General features: G+C 47.5%; 3 protein-coding genes and 1 non-coding gene across 6 annotated transcripts; 2 read left to right on the plus strand and 2 right to left on the minus strand.

Moving 5' to 3' along the window:
• The first annotated feature begins 448 nt into the window (after positions 1-448).
• On the plus strand, positions 449-2,909 carry LOC112879411 (40S ribosomal protein S18-like). The gene is made up of 4 exons (XM_025943655.1): positions 449-582; positions 669-829; positions 2,049-2,237; positions 2,538-2,909. The coding sequence occupies exons 1-4, from the start codon at positions 580-582 to the stop codon at positions 2,641-2,643; spliced, it is 459 nt and encodes a 152-aa protein (XP_025799440.1). The 5' UTR covers positions 449-579; the 3' UTR covers positions 2,644-2,909.
• Positions 2,910-3,968: 1,059 nt separating this feature from the next.
• LOC112880085 (putative disease resistance RPP13-like protein 3) lies at positions 3,969-10,442 on the minus strand. The gene is made up of 4 exons (XM_025944564.1): positions 10,406-10,442; positions 9,359-10,289; positions 4,777-6,863; positions 3,969-4,514 (listed from the first exon to the last, which is right to left on the minus strand). The coding sequence occupies exons 1-3, from the start codon at positions 10,440-10,442 to the stop codon at positions 4,880-4,882; spliced, it is 2,952 nt and encodes a 983-aa protein (XP_025800349.1). The 3' UTR covers positions 3,969-4,514; positions 4,777-4,879.
• A 514-nt stretch (positions 10,443-10,956) lies between these two features.
• On the plus strand, positions 10,957-11,037 carry TRNAL-CAA. The gene has a single exon. It is a non-coding gene; the product is annotated as a tRNA-Leu (tRNA).
• A 3,329-nt stretch (positions 11,038-14,366) lies between these two features.
• On the minus strand, positions 14,367-20,044 carry LOC112883459 (60S acidic ribosomal protein P2A-like). Of its 3 annotated transcripts, none has more exons than XM_025948761.1 (5): positions 18,783-20,044; positions 18,598-18,688; positions 16,721-16,809; positions 14,798-15,021; positions 14,367-14,591 (listed from the first exon to the last, which is right to left on the minus strand). In XM_025948761.1, exons 3-5 carry the CDS (start codon positions 16,806-16,808, stop codon positions 14,565-14,567), a joined length of 339 nt encoding a protein of 112 aa, XP_025804546.1. In that variant the 5' UTR covers position 16,809; positions 18,598-18,688; positions 18,783-20,044; the 3' UTR covers positions 14,367-14,564. The 3 variants fall into 3 exon arrangements, with proteins under 3 accessions (XP_025804546.1, XP_025804547.1, XP_025804545.1); XM_025948762.1 differs by adding an exon at positions 17,715-18,007 and having other exon boundaries at positions 18,598-20,044; XM_025948760.1 differs by having other exon boundaries at positions 18,598-20,044.
• Positions 20,045-20,525: the final 481 nt, after the last annotated feature.

Below are 20,525 nucleotides of genomic sequence, written 5' to 3' on the forward strand. Positions count from 1 at the left end.
AATGCTGGTTTGAGCTCTAATGTGGTTATATTTCTCAAGCCAAACAAGAATCATAGTGCGACGATGATGGACAGCGTTATTTGGAACAAAACATCCCCTTTTGTGCACATTTCGTGATGGTGAAAGCATGTGCCCTATGTTGCACATTTGAATCTTTTGGTCTGGCTCTGCAATCTATCCATTTAAATTTAAATTGAAGGCTTTAATCCAAAGTCACGTTCAATTCAATCTTCAATGAAAAAGCAGACAACGCTGTCACATGGCCAGAACGAGAACCAAAAAGAAAAGCCTGGTGAACGCCTCAACCAATATTTTGGCCCGTTCCGGCCCAACCCGAAACAAAAGAGCCCGTTAAGCCCACTGGATCCACTCCCCTCGGTCCCACTCCGCATCCATCCTGGCCGTCGATCCGCCGCCCTAGGGTTACTTCCACCAGTTCACACTCCCAACTATAAAGCGCTCCCCGCTACGCCGCCGCCACCTCTGAGGAGAAACCCTACCCCGCGCAGCCGCAGCCCGTCGTCGCCGCCGCTTCCTCGAACTCCGGCGCTTGCCCGAGCCCCGCCAGCCGCTGCCGCCATGGTAAGCTTCGCCCACCTTCGCGGCCGCATTGAGCCGCCACGGGCCGGTGGTTTCGTCTGACGCGCGGGTGGGGTTGGTTTTTGCAGTCGCTGATCGCGGGGGAGGACTTCCAGCACATCCTGCGTCTGCTCAACACCAACGTGGATGGCAAGCAGAAGATCATGTTCGCGCTCACCTCCATCAAGGGTGTCGGCCGCCGCTTCTCCAACATCGTCTGCAAGAAGGCCGACATCGACATGAACAAGCGGTGAGTTTCTAAATGGCTTTTAGCGTTGGTTCATGTAGTGTAAGCCTTTTGGATCATGGCGGTAATCGGGTGCTGTGGGTGATTAGTAATTGATTTTTGGGTGGTTCGTCGGGAGTTGGGGGAAGATCGCCCCCATTTATTCATCGGTTCGAGAGGGCTAGGGGAGCAGCTGCAGCTTGATAGGTTCGAGCATCCGTTTTCTGGGCAAGAATTTGAGTTTAGTGGCTAGTCTTTTTTTGGATGCTAGGCCTTCGATAATGAGGTTGTCTAGATCCTGCTTGATGAGTAATAAACGATGAATGATTGGTGCTATGTGATGGATTTAATGTTCGCTGATTGTAAGATGGATTTACATTGGCTGATGATTCAGTGTTAAACGATAATTTCCCTGTTCGAGCTTGTCTTATTTTTTACCTGTAAATTGCTAGTTTAGCACACTGGCAACTGCTGTACTTGGAAGGGTAGGTCGTGGTGGAGTAGTAGTAAAAGCAGTTCGTTTATAACTTGACAAGTAAATTCCCTGCTAACTGTATCAGAACTGTCATACATGCATCAGCAATGCTTTCATTGTAAGTACTTAAAGTTTTTCATGCTTAGCTGTACAATCTCAACACACTGGAACTATTGTGTTGATCAGTAACTTGTCAAAAATGTTTGTTTGCATTCACTTATGTTCAATGAAGAAACATGACCAAGAAATTATTCAACATGTTTTGATATCGCTAATTTTGGTTTGGTTTGCTTTCTGGTCTAGTTGGGCGAAATGTTATTTTGCCTGTGGAATTTGAATATGAAGATTAATTGAAAAATTGTAATGATAGTAACAGTTTTCACCTTCTTCCTTGTTTCTATAGGTTACTGGCTCTGTTAATTTAAGAAATTGTGGCTAGATAATAGGGTCAATTTGGTTTCTCCTCAGGAGCAATCTTGACAACAGGGGAGAAATGTACATATTGTTCATAAGTTGTAGTCATCTGAAGCTCTGTGGATCCTTAATTAGCATTTCTGAATGCTACTTGAGAAAATGAAGTGACCACTGGATAACGTATTTAAAGAACTCCTGCCATTTAAAACATAACCAATGCAGAAGCTTTATCATTTTGCAATGTTTGCTCATGTTTTTTTAAGTTGGAGATTGGTTTATTGCAGACTCCCCCACTACTTTTTCCATGTGCCACATTGCATGAAGTTGAGCTCTGACAATTATGTTTTTGTGCAGGGCTGGTGAGCTGACCCCAGATGAGCTTGAGCGCCTCATGACTGTGGTTGCCAACCCTCGCCAGTTCAAGGTCCCTGACTGGTTCCTCAACAGGAAGAAGGACTATAAGGATGGTAGGTTCTCCCAGGTTGTTTCCAATGCCCTCGACATGAAGCTCAGGGATGACCTTGAGAGGCTGAAGAAGATCAGGTCAGTCTCTTGGAACATCTTGGTGTATGTTCTTGCATTGCATTCACACAGATTCATCGTCACGGCATTGTCGGAAATTCTATCTTCATTTTTGTTCTACATTACTTGCTGATGATGCGGTTAATAATTGTACCTAGTCAGTGCAATTGTGATGATTGCCTATAAATGCATTTGTGTACGAATCTTCCAGCTGCTCTTTGCACAGAATATGCCCATATGTAATTTATATACATACCTCAGTTCTGTTGCAGCTTTCATTATATGATGACTGTCTTGTAACAAAACCCTTGTGCTATCCAGGAACCACCGTGGTCTGCGTCACTACTGGGGTCTGCGTGTCCGTGGCCAGCACACCAAGACCACCGGAAGGCGTGGAAAGACTGTTGGTGTGTCGAAGAAGAGATAAGCCTCGATAAGCCCCATGTCAAGGCGCTTGTGTCCTGAGTACGCAAACCTTTGCTCGGTGTTTTGCTGGAGAGGAAATGTTTATCTCTAGGATAGATGGTGAGCTGTTTGGGTTCTTGAATACTTGTAGCGACTCCTTTGGTTCCTGTGTTGGAAACACGGATTGAATTTCGGTGTTCTGTGAAAAACGGTGAAGTTTTGCCTGTTTGGAAGATGCTATGTCCTTTCGGTCTGTTTGGAAATGATTGATGAGCAGCTGTTTCGACCCGTGCTCCAAATTGCTAGTTCAGTGGATGCTGAACCTGCCTAATAGTTTTAGTTTTGTGATTGAAAAACGCAAGAGCTCAGACCTAAAGCTTGTGTTTGTAAACCTTTCCCGATCTTAAGCCCTCAACATCAACGAACACTGTTGCAAGTTGCAACGCCTGTCGCCAAATCCCTGCATAGTTTGCTGGTACCACACGAGCTGCTCTGCTCCTCTCTCTTGGCTGACTCTGTTTTCGCCTTTCTGCTCGTCCTGAGCTTTGGTGCCGTTTGTTCCTGAGCTGCTTCTCGCTTGTTTCACGCGCTGGTGCCTCGTAGGGAGGAACCTAACATATAGATGTCGGTGTACCTGCCTGCCGGTGGTTGCCGTGGAGCTGCTTCTAGGCCCCGTGCATCGCCGCTCCTCGGGCGGCATCCACGACCACGCCTCTCTGACGAGGAAGGCACGTCGCCGTCTCAGGGCTGTAGGGTGCCGACGGCAGCATCTCCGAGGAAAGCTTGATGTCTGCGTTCATGGTTGCCTTGGACAAAGCTTGATGCCTTCCTACCCAGTACCTACATTTGGGTTGGGGCAGGCTACTTGCGTGCTGCTAGTGGTAGAAGCTAGCTTGGTTCGTTCTGCATCTGGGATTTGCTAATAATTCTGATTTCTGAAAACTGAAAGGGATCAGCACTGCAGAAAGGGAATTGTGCGTCAGTTGTTGTATTCCGATTTCGTCGTGCAGGTTGCAGGAGAGCAGCATTTCAATTTTTTGTTACTTGGCGGAAGCTACAAGGATATGCACCGTCGTTATAAATTGCTGAGTTACAGAAAAGCCATGGTTTACTGCTTGTTAACCATGCAGCTGTAGATCGTTCAGGTGTGTATTTCGGGGGCAAAAATTGACAAGATATTTTTCTCCTTGTGACCTTGTTGATCCGCATGAATTTAGTGTCTCAACTGAAGAGCTTCGAGGTAATCTGCAGGGAGCAAGTAACTTCGAATGTGGCGACACGCCACTGCCACATTCGATGGGTTAGTTGCTGGTTGTAGATCGCGTTGGAAAATTTATGATAATGAACTGTTTGCAAGTCAAGTGATCATTCTATGGGGCTCCACATCATGGAACTTTAGTCTGAATGCCTGAAACTGTGCGGGTCGCGTACAAGCTGATGGTCCGGGGCGTGTCTGCAGCTCATGGTGTTCTTCACCGGCATGTTCACGGCCGGCCTATTTCCTCGTCCGGGAAGCGGAGCAGCAGCAGCCGGCGCAGACGACGGAAGTGAAGGGTTAGCTGGCTAAGCTGTCCTGACGCTCCACGAATCATCAGCACGGTCACCACCAATCGACTCGTGTCACCAAAAAGTCAGCCAGCTGCGTGCGTCGACTGGAGTGGACAACTAACACTGTCACCTACAATAAGCAACAAGGGAGAGCAGGAGAGTGACGGCCAGGGCAGTCAAAAAAGACTGGTGGAAGATTGATGGGTTGCCATGCCAGGTCGGTCACCGGTGATTTGCAAAATAAAACAAGGTTGAAATCCAAACATCATGACTCTTGGTTTTCCTGCCCAAAAGACACAACTCTGATGACTGCACAAGCCTAGCGAAGAGTCTGAAGCCCATGTCCTGCAAAAATTGTTTTCGATAAGGGAAGCTTTATTAATCTTAGACAGTTAAAATAGTTAAGCCTTTGGATTTTAGATTTATATAAAAAAATGAAAGGATAAAAATGAATGGCATAGCGACATGACATTCAAGTGACATGGCATATGATCACTGAAAATGGTATCTAGCCTATTTAATATAATTGCAAAACAGAGTACCACAGGATCTAAGTAGAAAATGCTAAAGAACAACTGGGAATCAAGGGCAAGGACAGGGAACTTGCATCATCGGTTTCTTCCTTCTTCGCCTCAGCTGCAGGAGCAGCTCCACCAGAAGAAAGCATGGAAAGATCTGATGTCCAGAAGAAAGCGGCAAATCATCAACTATTAGTAGTACGTCGCCACAACTTGGAACTGATTGGACTCTGGGCGCCTCTTACTGTCAGCCTTCAGCTGGTCCAGTGCACATTTCAGTGCAGGGTTGTCCTTCTTACCCATGAGATGAACCACTTTTAGGTTGGTCAAGTGCTCAATGCCATGGATGCTCTTCTCCTTGTCGGCGAAATTCACGTTTAGTTTCTCGAGCTTTACCATGGATCCTTGCTCGAACCTGAAAACTTTGGGCAGTTCATCATCGGCGGTCACTTCTAGGTCTCTAAGCGCGGGAAAGTTGTGTCTGGTGCGTGCAACCAGTGCATGGCCATTGTAGCTCTTCCGCTCCACCCAGATAATCTTGAGGTTGGACAAGTTACACAGGACACCAAACAGCTGGTCATCAACGAGGGCTGTAAAAGACACGTTAATACAGTTAAGGTATGAAAGTGACCCGACCCAGCTGGGCAACCCATCGATAGCACCGTCGATCTTAAGGAATTCGAGTAGTCGTGGCGGTGATGGGATGCGATGCAGAAAGTTGAGTGCCTTGCCGTCACTTGTGTCCCCTATGATAAGCCACCGGAGGGAGCAACTCTTCTTGCTCAGTGACAGTGCAAGCTGCTGGAGAACCTCCCCGTCGGGACCCCCCGAGTCAGGGCCGACGTACAAAGACAACAGCTGCAGTCGCTCTAGTTCACCCATCTCTTGGGCAACTTTGGCGTTGTTTCCAAGCCGTGCTACACCCACCTCCTGTAGTGCCTTCATCTTGCTGAGCCCCCTGGGCAGGCTCCACATGATACCACTACTCCCGCTCCACATTGTCCTGTTGGAGAACTGCAGGCGCTCAAGTCTGCTCAGCGATGTGATAGTTTCTGGTAGCCCATCAAGGCATGTCTCACGTGCATCAAAAGTCTGAAGATGCTCTAGCTTTCCAATCTGAGGAGGCACCTTGCTGACATTTGTACCCCTTAAGCTTAGGAACTTGAGTAGGCGCAACTGGCAGGCGTAGCGCACATGCTTGTTTGTCACACCCTCGCAATCTTCCAGGTCAAGCACTCTCAGCAGGGTGAACTTGCCCAGATGGTTGAGGAGCATGCGCCCTTCCAACTTGCATTTGAACAAGGTGAGAGATCGAACATGCCGCGGGTTCACCTTCTCGACGCCATGCCTCGAGTCACGTCCTTGGCCAGTGCCATGAATTGAGAGATGACGAATTATGCTGTACGACATCTCTTCATATTGCCCTCCAAGCAGGCTAACAAAGTTAGACTCCAGTGACTTGGATACCATAACCTCCAGAAGTATGTCGTGTACCTTGTACGAGTGCTCCATCTTGTTGTAGTTGAAATGGCTTGCTTCAACCATGTTCCTGCTCAGCAGCTCTTCCAAGTACGATTCTGCAACCTCCAGCGTAGTCAGCCCACGCTGCTCCTGAACCAGTCCTTCAGCAATCCATCTGCGCAGGAGCCGCTCTTTACCAATTGCGTAATCCTCTGGGAAGATGCTAAGGTACAGCATGCAAAGCTTGAGCTCATGAGGCAGGTTGTTGTAACTGAGTGTGACAATCTGCCTCATCCCCTCAAGGGTAGGGTTGCTCTCCATCTGCGAACCAATTGATCTGCATATTGTTTCCCACTTCACTATGCTCTCCGACGAGGTGTAGCGCGCTAGAACGCTAGCAATGCTAATGATGGCCAATGGAAGCCCGCCGCATTTCTTCAGAATATTGTCCATTACTTCTTTCAGTTCATTGGGACAAGTGGCATCAATGGAGCCAAATGCTCTGCTGAGGAACAGCTTCTCGGAATCTTCCAAATTCAGGGGTTTCATATGATAGATGTCGTCTTCACCAACACTAGCAGCACTGCAAACTTTCGCAATAGTCTCAGACCGAGTGGTAACGATAACTCTGCTGCCACATTTATTCTCTGGCAGGATGGATTCGATTGCATACCATGCTCTTACGTTCCATACATCATCGATGACGATGAGATACCTGCATGTGTTTGAATAAAATGCATAGAAAAGTTCGTTCAGCTATGCATGCATAAGAGAAATATTCGGTGCGCGGCCCCATCAAGCGCACCTAGAAACTAGGAATGAATTCATACTTGACCCCTCAGCTCTTAAAATTGTCCAATTTGAAACAAACACCCCCCCCCCCCCCCCAACACACGCACACACACACACACAAACATCGTTCGATTTGGTTACACCAGCTTTCAATTTCGTTTTCGTTTTGGCCCCTCAGAAATATCAAAGTGGTTCAGGGCTGATGTGGCAGCTGATTTTTAATCTAAACGAGGAGGGGAAGATACTCAAACACTCTAAAAAAATTTAGAAAAAAAATCCTGTAGGTATCTGGGATATAAGGGATCCCATATACATATAAAAATAAGAGAAAATTCTCTATTTGACACCCTAAAATGAACGCTTCCTTGCTTGGTCCTCTTTTTTCCAAAGTTCCCTATTTGACACCAAAACTTACTTTCATCTCTAAAATGGCACTTCCGTCAGTTAGGCAGTAACAGTGTTAAGCCATCTGAAAAGACCATTTTACCCCTCCTGTATTAATCTAACCAAATTGTTATTGGTACACGTTACTGAATATTTTAAAAAAGAAAAGTATCTGTCCATGTTGCCGTGGACTACTAATTACTAGCCATGTAAAGGTCAAGTTCCATAATGCGATCTTAGGATGAGATGATGCATGCATTTCGACTGAATCCAGCAACTTCAGCAGGGTCAGTGTGGTTCTACCACAAAATCTACTTCAGCAACGAGTTTGATCTGACTGCAACATCACTAGCGTTTTAAGGGAAAACACAGCTATATTGACACGTCAATTGAACTAGAGCTGTTTTGGCATTTCGTAAAGGTAGCTTTCTAGGTTCTGAATCATCTCATTGCTGAAGACCGAGCTTGTAGTCCATCCCCCGCGCGTAGATGAGGTCGTTCTGGATCATGTGCCACGCGCACCGCCACGCCGCGCGCGAGAACACCGGCACCATCATCTCCACCCACCCCGTGCACGGCGGCCCCGTGCTGTTGCCGTAGCACCGGCCATGCCCGCTCGTCTTGTAGAACCACCGGTTGACGTCGACGATGCGCGCACGGGCCGTGAGCCGGTGGTGGATCTGCGAGCGGCGGTCGAGCGCCGGCTGCGAGATCTCGAGCCCTTCCCTCCGCGCGCTACTACATGAAGAAGCAGGGCTGAACAATTGAGGGCGCTACTACATCCGCATGGCCAGCCGAGGTCCTCCCGCGGCCCGCAGCAGCACGGCGGGCTGGCGCCGCGCCTCCGGCGCTCAGGAGCATGGTCGGCTCCGCGCCCCCGGCCTCAGGAGCATGGACGGGGGGAGGCCCTCCCTCCCCCGCATCTGCAGCTCCATCCGGCATACACGCCAACAGTCTTATTAAATCTCCAAAAGACTAGATTTTGGTAAAAAATTACCCTCCAACAGTTTTTTTAAATACATAAATATAGACCTTCTCTATTCTAAATTTCTCGCTAGCTAAAGATGGAGAACGAGAATTACTCTCTAAACTACGCATAAGATAGAGAAAAGTTGTTGAAGAGTACAAAGATATAGAAAACGATTTTTACTCAAATAACTTTCTAAATAATGATTTAGAGAGTAAATTTTAAAAAAGCTCTTGGAGATGCTCTAAATATGAAACTTTGGAGAAAAAAAAAGAGGGTCAAAGAAGAAAACATTCATTTTAGTGGTGTCAAATATGGAATTTTCTCTAAAAAATAACAATACAATAACAATACAAGTTTCAACCAAAAGGTTTTATAAGATTTCAAATAAATCCATATAGATTCTATCATCAATGATAATAAATTTCTTCACCCACATCCAGATATTTGTGATGTAGCTAAGGTGTGCATGTGCCAGGATTCTTTTTTCATTTTATTTCTAGATTTGTTGAATCCTTTATTTAAAGATTTGTGAACGTTTTTCTTCATGATATATACATATACTTTTATGGGATTCCCTACCATCCCAAAGCACCCACTAGTCACGGGTGGTGCATCTTCAGTAACGAGTTTCATTGTTGCCCTTACATGTAGCCTGTTATATGTAGCAGATGTAAGACGCATAACTTTTGACGAGTCATTCGTAACCTATCCCGAACCCTTTGTCGATACATATAATGGTCTGTTTAGTGTTGAATGGCTATTATTTCAATGATGATTAGAGTGCATGAATTGACAGTTTGGATAATTCAGATATAGATTTAAGACCACGTTTAAAATTACAGAGGTGGGTAATTTTTTATAAATGGTAATTAGAGTATAGTGAATGGACAGCCGAACGAATATGTTCCTGATTGCTCGTAAGAATTTTAAAGATCTAGGAGTATTTTTCTCCAAAAACGCCTTCAGTAACTAACTGATGTACGAACAAATTTTTGTTCCTGCTCCTATCTACTGAAAAAAAAATCATATACTTTGGACAATTGAAACTTGGCAGTTGTGCGTACCTGCTTTCCTTGAGACTCTCCTCGAGTTTTGCGGCGAGCTCATTGTCATCCAGGCGATCGATGTCATCAAGGGCCCCCTCATCGTCATTTCTGGTCTTGGCCACCTGCTGAAGTATGCGCTTGAGCAGCGGCTTGAGGTCCCTGATGGGCTCGAACGCCTGGGACACCGACACCATCGCCTGGCGCTGGAACTCCGCCTTCAGCTGCCGGCACACCTCCATGGCCAGCGTAGTCTTGCCGAGACCCCCAAACCCCACGACGGAGAACACGGCTTTGAGGTCGCCCTTCTCGCCAGCCCGGGCCTTCATCACCCGCGCGGCCAGGGTGGCAGCCTGGTACGCGAAGCCGAAGCCGACGAACAGGTGGCGGTCAGCGTCGTTGGCTGGCGCCGGTGCGGACGCCGGCGCCGCCACGGGGGCAGCTGGTAGCAGGGTGGGGGAGCGGCGCAACGCGTCGCGGCTGACGCCATACCGCGCGTGGCGCTCGCTGATGGCGACGGCGCGGGCGCGGAGGGCGCCGATTTCACGGGCGAGGCGACGGCGCGGCAAGAGCGTCCCGAGCAGGCGTTCCAGCCTGGCGCGCACGCCGTCGCCCGGCCTGGCCCTGATGCGGAGCTTGTAGTGGTCGATGCAGTCCTCCGCGTCGTAGGCGAGCTCCCGCAACTGCTTCATCCACTCCCGGACGAAGTGGTCGACGGCGCCGTCCTCGGCCTCGGACTGCATGCGGATGAGGGCGTTCATGGTGGCCAAATCGTCCCGCAGCTCAAGGACCTCGCCGCCGACGCCGCTGAGCTGCCGGTACTCCTCCGCCAACAGCTGCCCAACATTGCTGAAGATGGTCTGGGCCGCTCCCTCCATGATCTCCCTCCGCTGGTCGCTCGCCGGAGGAGCGCGCGCAAGTATATTTATTGGCGGTCGGTGCCAGACCAGAGCTCAAGCAAGTGCTAGTATAAAGCAAGGTAGGTGTGAACTGCATGATGGGGCTTTGATTCACGTAAATTAAGATTCTTATTCAAAACAAGTGTGGACTGACGGCATCAAGGCACACGCAGAGCACGAGGTCGTATCTCGTGTGCTGGTGGCATCGCGTGCATGCGGTGCAGGCACATCAACCCAAACCTGATCCATCAATGCGCCCAGCAAGTCTGGCGTATTCGAGAAGAAAAAAAGCTAACCATTCATCAACAGATGCAGCTTCCCAAATTGGGTAAAAATGCAATCCGATGGCCGTTATCCATTTTATTAAGTTTTTTAGTTATCCCTTTGGGATATCGTTTTGTTTTAGCGGATCTTAGTATTGGTGTTTTTTTTATGGATTGCCATTTCAAGTACTCCTATTGGTCTTCTCATGGCGGGATATAGTTCAAATAATAAATATTCTTTTTCAGGCGGTCTACGAGCGGCTGCTCGAAATACTCCAAGACTCCACCTTTGTCATATATTCCATATATCACATTCGATAGATATCATATTCATGGAATACGATTCACTTTCAAGATGCCACATTCGATAGATATCATATTCATGGAATACGATTCACTTTCAAGATGCCACATTCGATAGATATCATATTCATGGAATACGATTCACTTTCAAGATGCCTTGATGGTGAAATGGTAGACACGCGAGACTCAAAATCTCGTGCTAAAGAGCGTGGAGGTTCGAGTCCTCTTCAAGGCATAATAAGTGTAAGGGTGCGTTCGTTTCTTCCCCTCTAAAGTTTAGACCCGTCACATCAAAGAGAATCTTGCTATTTAGAAGTATTAAATACAATCTGTTTATAAAACTTTTTGCACAGATAGGTGCTAATTCGTGAGACAAATTTAATGAGCCTAATTAATCCATAATTTGCTACAGTGATGCTACAGTAATCATCCGCTAATCATGGACTAATATACCTCATTAGATTCGTCTCGCGAATTAGCCCTGGGGTTCTGCAATTAGTTTTGTAATTAGACTTTATTTAATACTTATAAATGATAAGATTCTCTTTGATGTGACACCTCTAAACTTTAGACCCTAGGAAACGAACACACTAAGACTGCCTGAAACCAGACTGAATGGCCGTTTGAATAGTTTTACGCATATGATGTCTGGATTGGTTAAAAAATAACATATATAATAGGGATAAGTTCAGTTTACACCCTCATACTATCACAGAAGTCCGATTTTTAACCTTCAACTACAAAATCAGATAACGGAAGCCACCTAACTATCAAAACCGTCGATTTTTGACCTTCAACTATAAAATCAGATAACAAAAACCATCCAACTGCGAAAACCTGATAAAATTGGTCCTTTAGATAGTTTCAAAGGTATTTTTTTCATTTTGTGATTTTTTAAAAAAAATCAAGTTTAGATTAAAAAATTCATAAGTAATTTATTTTAAATAAAAAAAATACGAAATGGGTGACAATATTTTTCTAAAAATGTAACCTATCTATTGCCGCACTACTTGTCAATTATTCAGACCCAAATATTTCATATTCCTAGTATTTGTTTACTTATATTTATACCTATTATTTTTAAGTAAATAAGATTCAAATAGAGCAACAATAGATATGTTACATTTTTAGAAAAGTTTTTGTACTTGTTTAATATTTTTATGAATTAAAATGATTTAGTTTTGATTTTCTTTAATCCAACTAGAATTTTTTAATTTTTTAAAAGAAATACAAGATCATCTTTGAAACCACCCAAAGGATAAAACTTGTGCGGTCTCGACAGTTGGATGGTCCATGTTGTCCAGTTTTGTAGTTGAAGGTTGAAAGTTGAATTTTTATGATAGTTCGAGATTTTAAAATGGACTTTTCCCTATATAATAATATCATTTGAATAACAAAGCAAGTGTGGAAGACAATAGTTAAACTTTTCATTTCAGTTTCTTTAATTTGCAGACCCTTCGACACGAAATTAAATAGTGTGTGGAATATATATAGGGCGCGTTTGGAAGGGCTCCTCGCCGGGGGCTCCGCGTGTGGAGCCGGAGCTGGAGCCGCGGAGCTACTATCTGTGGCTTCACCAGTGCAGCCTAAAAACGGCTCCGACTCCTCCTACAGATGCTCAGAAGCAGCTGCGGTGGCGACGTGCGGAGCCGGAGCCGGAGCCGGAGCCCTCCTAAACGCGCCCATAGTGTGGAAGACAATAGCGTGGAAGTGAGAGAACGACGATCGAAGTCCGATCCACAGCATATATAAGCGCGATGCATAGATAATCTGCCTAGCTTGATGCATCACGGATTTAAAATGCCCAGCCCCGTGCAGCGTCAGTAGCAGCATTTGCCTGCCACACATCCACCAGGCATAAAAAGCACTGTAGATCTAGATCTAGTGCAGGCATCCGCTTGACCCGCTCACTTTTGTGCCGAGGATGCCTCATCTCTTGGGTACCAGTGAATGGTGCGCGCGTTCATGTTTCATCCGCATGGTTGTGGTTCGTCACGTTTAGCAGCATAGGAATTCATTAGGGCATACCTATATAGGAAAGGCATGATTGTTAAACGAAGAAGAAAGTGAGGTAATTGGTGTGCAGATGCTTTTTTGGATGAGCTGAATAATCCATTTTAGCTTTAGTAATTAGCGTGGTAAATGCTGGTCACTAAAGGTAGAAAGAACCGCTACACACTTAGGGAGGTCCCTACTAGGTCTGTTGTGGTATTGGCGAATGACTAAAATAGAAAAGCCTTTTCCAAATAACGGCAGCTAGCTAGTGTGGCACAAAGAGTGAGGATGATAAACTGCAGTGGTTTTGTTGTGAAAAGTTCTTACATTGGCACTGCAATTATATTAAGGCTAAGTGAGGAACCAAATAAACGGGCTGCTACTTCAATAGCAGGAACTTGAATTTTACCACCATAACTGTCCAACAGCTACTTCTCCGGTTCCATTTGCTTCTGATTACCTTTATTTGCACCTGACCTTTAGGAGTAAAAAAAATGCAAAATCAGTAGCATAGTTTTGATTTCTAAGCATACTTGGTGTGTTTGTATGTCTTAGTCGGTAATTTGGAAAATGGAAAGGAACTCTTGTCCTATAAAATACATATTAGTGAGCTATCATTTCTTTTTATATTCCTGCAGCAGAAGTCCACGATATTTTTTCCCAGCTTATGCTGTTCTAAAGTTTTCATGTGCTTTTCTTGTAATTGTAGTGCATGGCAATCTCTAAACTTGGTTAAAAAAAATCAAACTGAACCAACGAACATATATTTACACCTACAGAGCTACAGTATATCTATGGGGCGTGATGAAATGTTTATAGTGTGAGCTAATTCTGCAAAGAATCCTACAATATATGCGTAGAGAAAAAGAAGCCTATTTCCGACTACAATGTTAAAAAGAAGTCGGGCGCCTCCTTCCGACCTACAGCCTGCAGGCCACCGTGCAGGTAGCTGGAGTGCTGGACGCCTGTGCTGCCCGCTCAGCCGCCCCGCCCCGCGCCGTCGCCGGAGTTCGGCTGCCTGCCACAGGGTGCTGCGCGGTGCCGCCATCATTGTTGCCTGTGCGCGAGGACCGGCGCTCCGCAGCCGCCAGCCCGCCACCTGCGTGCGCAGGCCTGCGCGCCGCCGCCTGCGCTAGCTGCTGTCTTGCGGGGAGTGGAGCAGGGCGGTGGTGAGCGTCAAGCGTCCGCTGGCCGCCGGCCGCTTTAAATAAGGTTGTGTGCCATGGCAAATTTCGTAGCTGGGCAATCCGCAGAAGCAGTTCAGGTTAAATAAGGTTGAGCCCTTGAGCTTAACCTTTAGCACCGTGCAGTGTCAGCCTAACCGGGCCTTAACCCGCATCGCAACCTGTGATGCATCTAATACAACCGAAGACCGAAGAGAGATGCGCTGCGAGCACGCAACCTGGAGGCGACAATCATCACAGATTGTCAAACATATGTATCACAAATCATAGCAAAAGAACAAGTTGGTCCTTCAGGCAGCCTACAATTCACAGTAGTAAGGATCATTATCGTAACACATAGAGGACCAAAAAAAAAAATAGAGAGCAAAGAAACTTTTTTCGGGGGCAACCAATTCATCGGATATATATATGATAGGGAAAACTCTGGTTCACCAGTAAACCCCAACCAACATAGCGACCTACAGCTGAATTACTACATATCAAGACAGCAACAGTCTTTCCAGTGATTTGCAAAATAAAACAAGGTTTGAAATCCAAACATCATGACTACTGGTTTTCCAGCCCAAAAGACACAACTCTGATCCTAGTCGAAGAGGCTGAAGCCCATGTCCTGCAAATACAACATTCAAAATAGTTGAGCCTATGGATTTAGTACAACATGAGAAAACCGAAGGTGGCATAAGAGAATTGAAAGAAGTATGTAGCACATTAATATAATTCAAAATCAGAGTAGCACTGGATCTTCATTGCAACAGGGAATAGAAAATGCTGCGAAATAAATGGGAATCTGGGACAAGGCAAGGACAGTGATCTTACATCATCGCTTTCTTCCTTCTCCTCCACCTTCTCTTCCTTCTTCGCCTCAGCTGCAGGAGCAGTGCCACCAGCAGCTGGGGCAGCTGCCGCAACAGTGGCACCACCGCCGCCGCATGGGACGGAAGTAAACTTCTCCCTGCCTGCAGCAATGAGCTCAGTAATGTCCTTGCCACTCAGCTGGGACAACAAGAGCTCCATCTTTTCATTGTCAACTTCACAGCCAACTGAAGTAGAAATGTTAGGGTTAGATGCTTCCGCTACATATGAATTATATGCAACAAGCACGTCTAAAACACTAAACCAGGTAGTACAGGATCACAACGCTAGTTATTAGGACCGGACCGGACCGACGATCGGACCGTTAAAATACCGAACCACAGCGCTACCGGTCCGGTTTGCTTAAAAGACCACCCATGCGATTGAACCGCTAAAAAGAGGTTGAACCGGCCGGTTTTTTACGGAGCCGGTAAACCGGCCGGTTCCATACGCACCGGAATGGTATTTTAGCATATCCAAAAATACCCTCTGTGTGCTCAGGAGAAGCTCATCTGTTGAGGGGTATTATTGGAAAAGTGTCTCAATGTTGAGGGTGGGAATTTTGCCCCGGCGACGGGCGGATGGGGCTTCCCGCTTCTGGCGGCGCATCGAGCTGGGCGCGGCGGCCGGCGGCGCATCCATCTGCGGGGCCGGGGCGGGCAGCTGCTGTTGCGGCCTGCGGGAGCCGGGATGGCGGCAGCATGGCGCATCGGGGCATCGAGCGCGCAGGCCGGCGGCGCATCGAGCCGCGGCGGCTGCTGCGCGCGGCCCGGCTCGGGAGAGCGGCTGCTGTCCTACTGCGGGGTGCGGCCGAGCGGCTGCTACGGGCGGGAGGCCGGGAGCTGGGACTGAGAACCGGGAGGACGGCGGCTGCTGCCGTGCTACGACGCCGCGACGGCTACTGGTGAGCTACTGATTTGCTGAGTTGCTCTGCTCCACGAGAAGGCGAGAAGCGAGAAGCCGAGAACATGGCTACTGGTGAGCTACTGACTTACTGAGCTTGAGCTTGAGCTACTGAGTTTTTGTATATTAGCCTGCTGTTATATGATGATTGATCATTGCCTCATTGGGAATGTTCAGATTAGCCTGCTGTTATACTAAGTTTTTGTATATTAGCCTATTGAGCTTGAGCTACTGATTTGCTGATCTGCTGTTTACTGCTAGAGTAGTAGAGTATATTAGAATGTCCAGATCCCCTGTTGTTTAGTACTAGAGTATATTAGGAATTGATTAGTGCTATGTAGCTGTGATCTATATTTCTGTCATTCTGTGATGTGTGATGTACTGATGTATGAATATTGTGTGAAGATGAACCTTATGTATCACGCACTTTGTATTTTGAATTTAAGACGGTGTCATTCTATATTTACATGGCGTATGAACCTTATGGTTGTACAATTAAATTATGTTGTTCCATCTGTCAATTATTAAAGTTATCCGGTTCAAAGTATTTGTGGCCGGTTCGATTTAACCTGTCCAAAACAATCGAACCAACGGCTCAACCGGTTTTAAACGGTTGGACCAATGAACCACTGAACCGACAGCCTTGCCGGTTCGATCTTCGGTCCGGTCCTTATAACTATGATCACAACCAATTCAAAATCATACACTGTGCTTAGAATTGTTAGCTGGAAGATATTAAAAATCCACTGGACACAATTCCTACATTGGAGTAGGCAAGGATACAGTATTGGCAAAACGGACAACTTTGTTATAAAGCCAAGCAGATTTTTTTTTACGAACACATTGGTCAGAACTTTTTATAAATTCAAGGAGGCATTTTTTTCCATAAATCAAGCATAACTAGCAAAAAGACCTACTGGATCAGTTTCACCCCTTGAAATGCAGTTTCACCCCTTGAAATGGCAGTCAGTTAAGTCAGATTACCTGACTCCAAAATGGCCGACAAATCCTCCGTGGAGGGACTGGGGTTGCCAGCGAGGACAGCAAGCAGATACGCAGCAACAAACTTCATCCTGCTCAAACCATAAACAATCCTGACAGTTAGGTCCCAATTTTTAGTCATTTAGTTTGACCAAGTGTAGTGAAGCGATAACAGAAGCAGAATCAGATTAACACAAAACGAAAGACTAAGGTCAGTCCTTGATACAAAAACTAGTATGCCTGCTGCAAGACACCAGTCAGCGTCCCCTTACGCTGAAGATGTGGAGCAAATATCAACCAAGATTTCCTCAACTAGAGACCTAAGTGAGTAAGAACATGTTTAGAATGGTCCAAGCGATTTCATCAACCCACAACATCTGACCACAGCGCAAAGAAATAGCATGACTAGTGATTTTCACCGAACAACATCTAATTAATATACGGCGTAGCGGCATCAGGAAAGATACGCACTATGCACCTTGCCCAGCAAGGGAGCAACGACAACTACGAGCCAAGAAGTAGCAACGAGACCGTTCTACCGTTCAGAAGGAATGAGGCAGGAACGGCTAGTTTGGTTTGGGGTTATTGGTGAAGGGAATAGGAGTTCAAAGGTAGGAGACTAATTCTCTTGTTTGTTTCGTGGGAGGAAAAGTTCACTGGGATTGGGAAATGGAGTTTAGAGACTCAACTCTTACCAATCTCTTCCTACGGGGAGGGGTGGAAATTGGAAGGGAATTCTGCTTTAAGATGAAAATAAATTATCTTAACCGTTCGTCATGACTTATGATATAATTTTCCACGTCAAAACCCACATTCCAAACAGAGGATACGAATTTCCTCTCCAACTTCCTCCTCTAATTCCCTCCACGAATCAAGCAAGGGATTGGGACTAAAAATAAACTCCCAAGTGAATTCCCTCCATCAACTCCCGCCGTTAATTTTCAAGCCTCTTCCTATTTAGTTGCCAAACGCACTCGAAGAGATCTAGCAAGAGTACCCGGATCTGGGAGGGAGAGAGCTCGAGGAGGAGACGAGCGGCGGAGGGCTCGAGCGGTCTCTCTAGGGTTTCTGCGTGGCGGTGGGGGGATCGGCGGTGCTGCCGCTTTATACAGCACATGCCCTAGATGAGCCGCGATCGATTTGATTACAAGAGGGCGACATGCCATGGATCTGGCGTGGCAACCGGCGGTTCGCGATGGGCTCCTTCTAAATCATGGGCCCCTCTAACGCTTGGTGGGCCGACGACGCACTCCATCCACGGATGTTCGGATCCGGTGACTTATTTTTAATCTGTATCACAACGGATGTTTGGATGCTAATTAGAGAGACTAAATATGACCTAAGTATAAAACTAATTGTATAAATGGAGACTAATTCACGAGATAAATCTATTAAGTCTAATTAATCCATCATTAGCGCATATTTTATGTAGCATAATATTATCAAATCATGGACTAATTAGCCCTAATAGATTCGTCTCACGAATTAGCATCCATTTATGCATTAATTTATATTTAATATATTTAATAGTCATAATTAGTGTCGTGATGGCAACTTAGGGTGTGTTCGTTTCCTCCCCTCTAAAATTTAGCGCCGTCACATCAAAAAGAATCTTGCTATTTAAAAGTATTAAATAAAATCTGTTTGTAAAACTTTTTGCACAGATAGGTGCTAATGCGCGAGACAAATTTAATGAGCCTAATTAATTCATAATTTGCTACAGTGATACTACAGTAATTATCCACTAATCATGGACTAATATATCTAATTAGATTCATCTCGCGAATTAGCCCTGAGTTCTGCAATTAGTTTTGTAATTAGATTTTATTTAATACTTCTAAATAATAAAATTATCTTTAGGTCCTGCAAAACGAACGCACCCTTATTTAATCTTCGACGCCGCGTGATGGAACTTGAGAATTGAAGGAGATCCGTACGGTCCCTGGCGAGCCGCTCCTGTGTCCTTGTGTCCTGACGAGCAGAGGCCCAGAGGCCATTGTCAGCGTGGCGAGCGAGGTGTGGAACCCAGACCAACGGAAGCACGAAATGGCGATGGGGGCCGTACAGATCGCGGTGGAGCCGGTCGCCGGCGGCGCGGAGGTCGCCGGCGCTCCGCTTCGCGGCGGCGGCGGCATGAATCGCGCCATCAGGGACAGAACTTGACTTTCCCTTTCTAATTCAGTATTTGCAAAAGGCCCCCTGAACTCGGTCGTTTCCCCTCCCGGCCACCGGCGGCACGCGCCCCGTCGTCGTCCATGGAGATGGAGGTGCTCAACTCGTGCCTTGCTCCCGCCGCAGCCGCTCTTCCTCCGCGGCCTGCCTGGCCATCCTCACCATATTGGTAGCTTCGCGTAAGGTCGCTCTAAGCCTCGCTTCATATTCAGCTCGGGCTGCAGCTTCAGCGTCGTCGTCTCTCTTTCGCTTCGCCGCCACCGCCGCGTCGCCTCCCGATGCCGGCTGCAGCAAGAGCATAGATCGATTGAAAGGGAGCCCGGAAAATCAAAAGATAAAAAGAAAAAACACGGTAAGACGAAGACGAAGATCAGGAGCACCAGGGCATGCGCTATCTGGGCGACTGTAGCCGCGCCGTCAGACCTCAACGGCGACAGCCTGCCCTCGGCGCAGCCTAGCACCCGCCGCCGCCGCCTCCTGCTCCGGGCGCCGCTGCCCCAGGCGGCCTCGCGCGGGCCCCGGTGAGCTGCTCCCGCGTCTCCAGCAGATGGGCGCGGGTCCTGGCGAGCTCCTCCTCCTTGGGGAGCAGGTCCGCGCGGGCCTTGGCGAGCTGCTCCTCCCTCTCGGCCCTGGCAACCACGGCAGGCAGGGCCTCGTCAGAGCGAGCAGGGAGGCCGGCGTGAGCGCGCGAGGCGCGCGTGGTGACGGGGGACCTTGCAGCTTGAGGTGGAGCAGGCGTTGGCGGCGCGGAGCTCGCCGGAGCTCCGCTTCGCGGCTGCGGACGTGCGTCGATTGCGCCACCGGAAACAAGCGACGTGAAGAAATGGAAGGACGGACGAGCAAAGGGGAAAGGGAGAGGGAGATGGGGGCCCTGCCTGTTGAATAATTCTTGTGCACAGGACATTCTGTCAGTTAGCAGCACATGGCTTGTGCACAGGTCATTCTGTTAGTTAGTTAGCAGCACATGCTGGTTGTTAGGCCATGTAGATTGTAGAGCTCTGACTCGCGCTGAGTTCGCGAAGGAGCGCGTCGTGCGCCACGTTCCAGGCGTTTGGGATGGCACTCGTCGATGAAGAGTGTGGCGTGCATGTCGGGGTCATGGACTCCAGCTGGTTGTTATGTTTCCTTTTATATATAAGCAATGATCAGAGGAGAAAAAGCTGCTAAGATTTGCGGCACAAACAAGACCGTGTTCATCGTTCTAGTTCGCTTGAGTTGTGTGCGTTCTTGAGCTCGCCGGCGCCGCAGGCAACGACGTCTCTCTGGCGATCTTTGTCAAGTGGCATCAGAGACGGTTGCGGGCTGGGGATCGATCGCGGCGAGGTTTCGTCATTGGAATCGTCAACGCGCGATCGAGTGGGCGATGACGGGCACTCCGCCGTCGTCGCCGAAAAGAGGCGAGAAGAAGACCGGAAAGTTCGAGAGTCCTGGAGCGAGCGGAGCCAAGGGCGGTGATGTCGTGATCCAGCGGTTCGTTCGAGAGGTGCGCGGCGGGACTAGCTACCCTATCCTCACCAAGACGAACTACACCGACTGGGCGCTGCTGATAAAGGTGAAGCTCAGGGCACGCCACCTCTGGCGGGCGATCGAGGTCGGCGACGCTGATCCGGACGACGACATCGAGGCGCTCGACGCG

This window comes from Panicum hallii, chromosome 2, assembly GCF_002211085.1.
Source record: "Panicum hallii strain FIL2 chromosome 2, PHallii_v3.1, whole genome shotgun sequence".
NCBI lineage: Eukaryota > Viridiplantae > Streptophyta > Magnoliopsida > Poales > Poaceae > Panicum > Panicum hallii.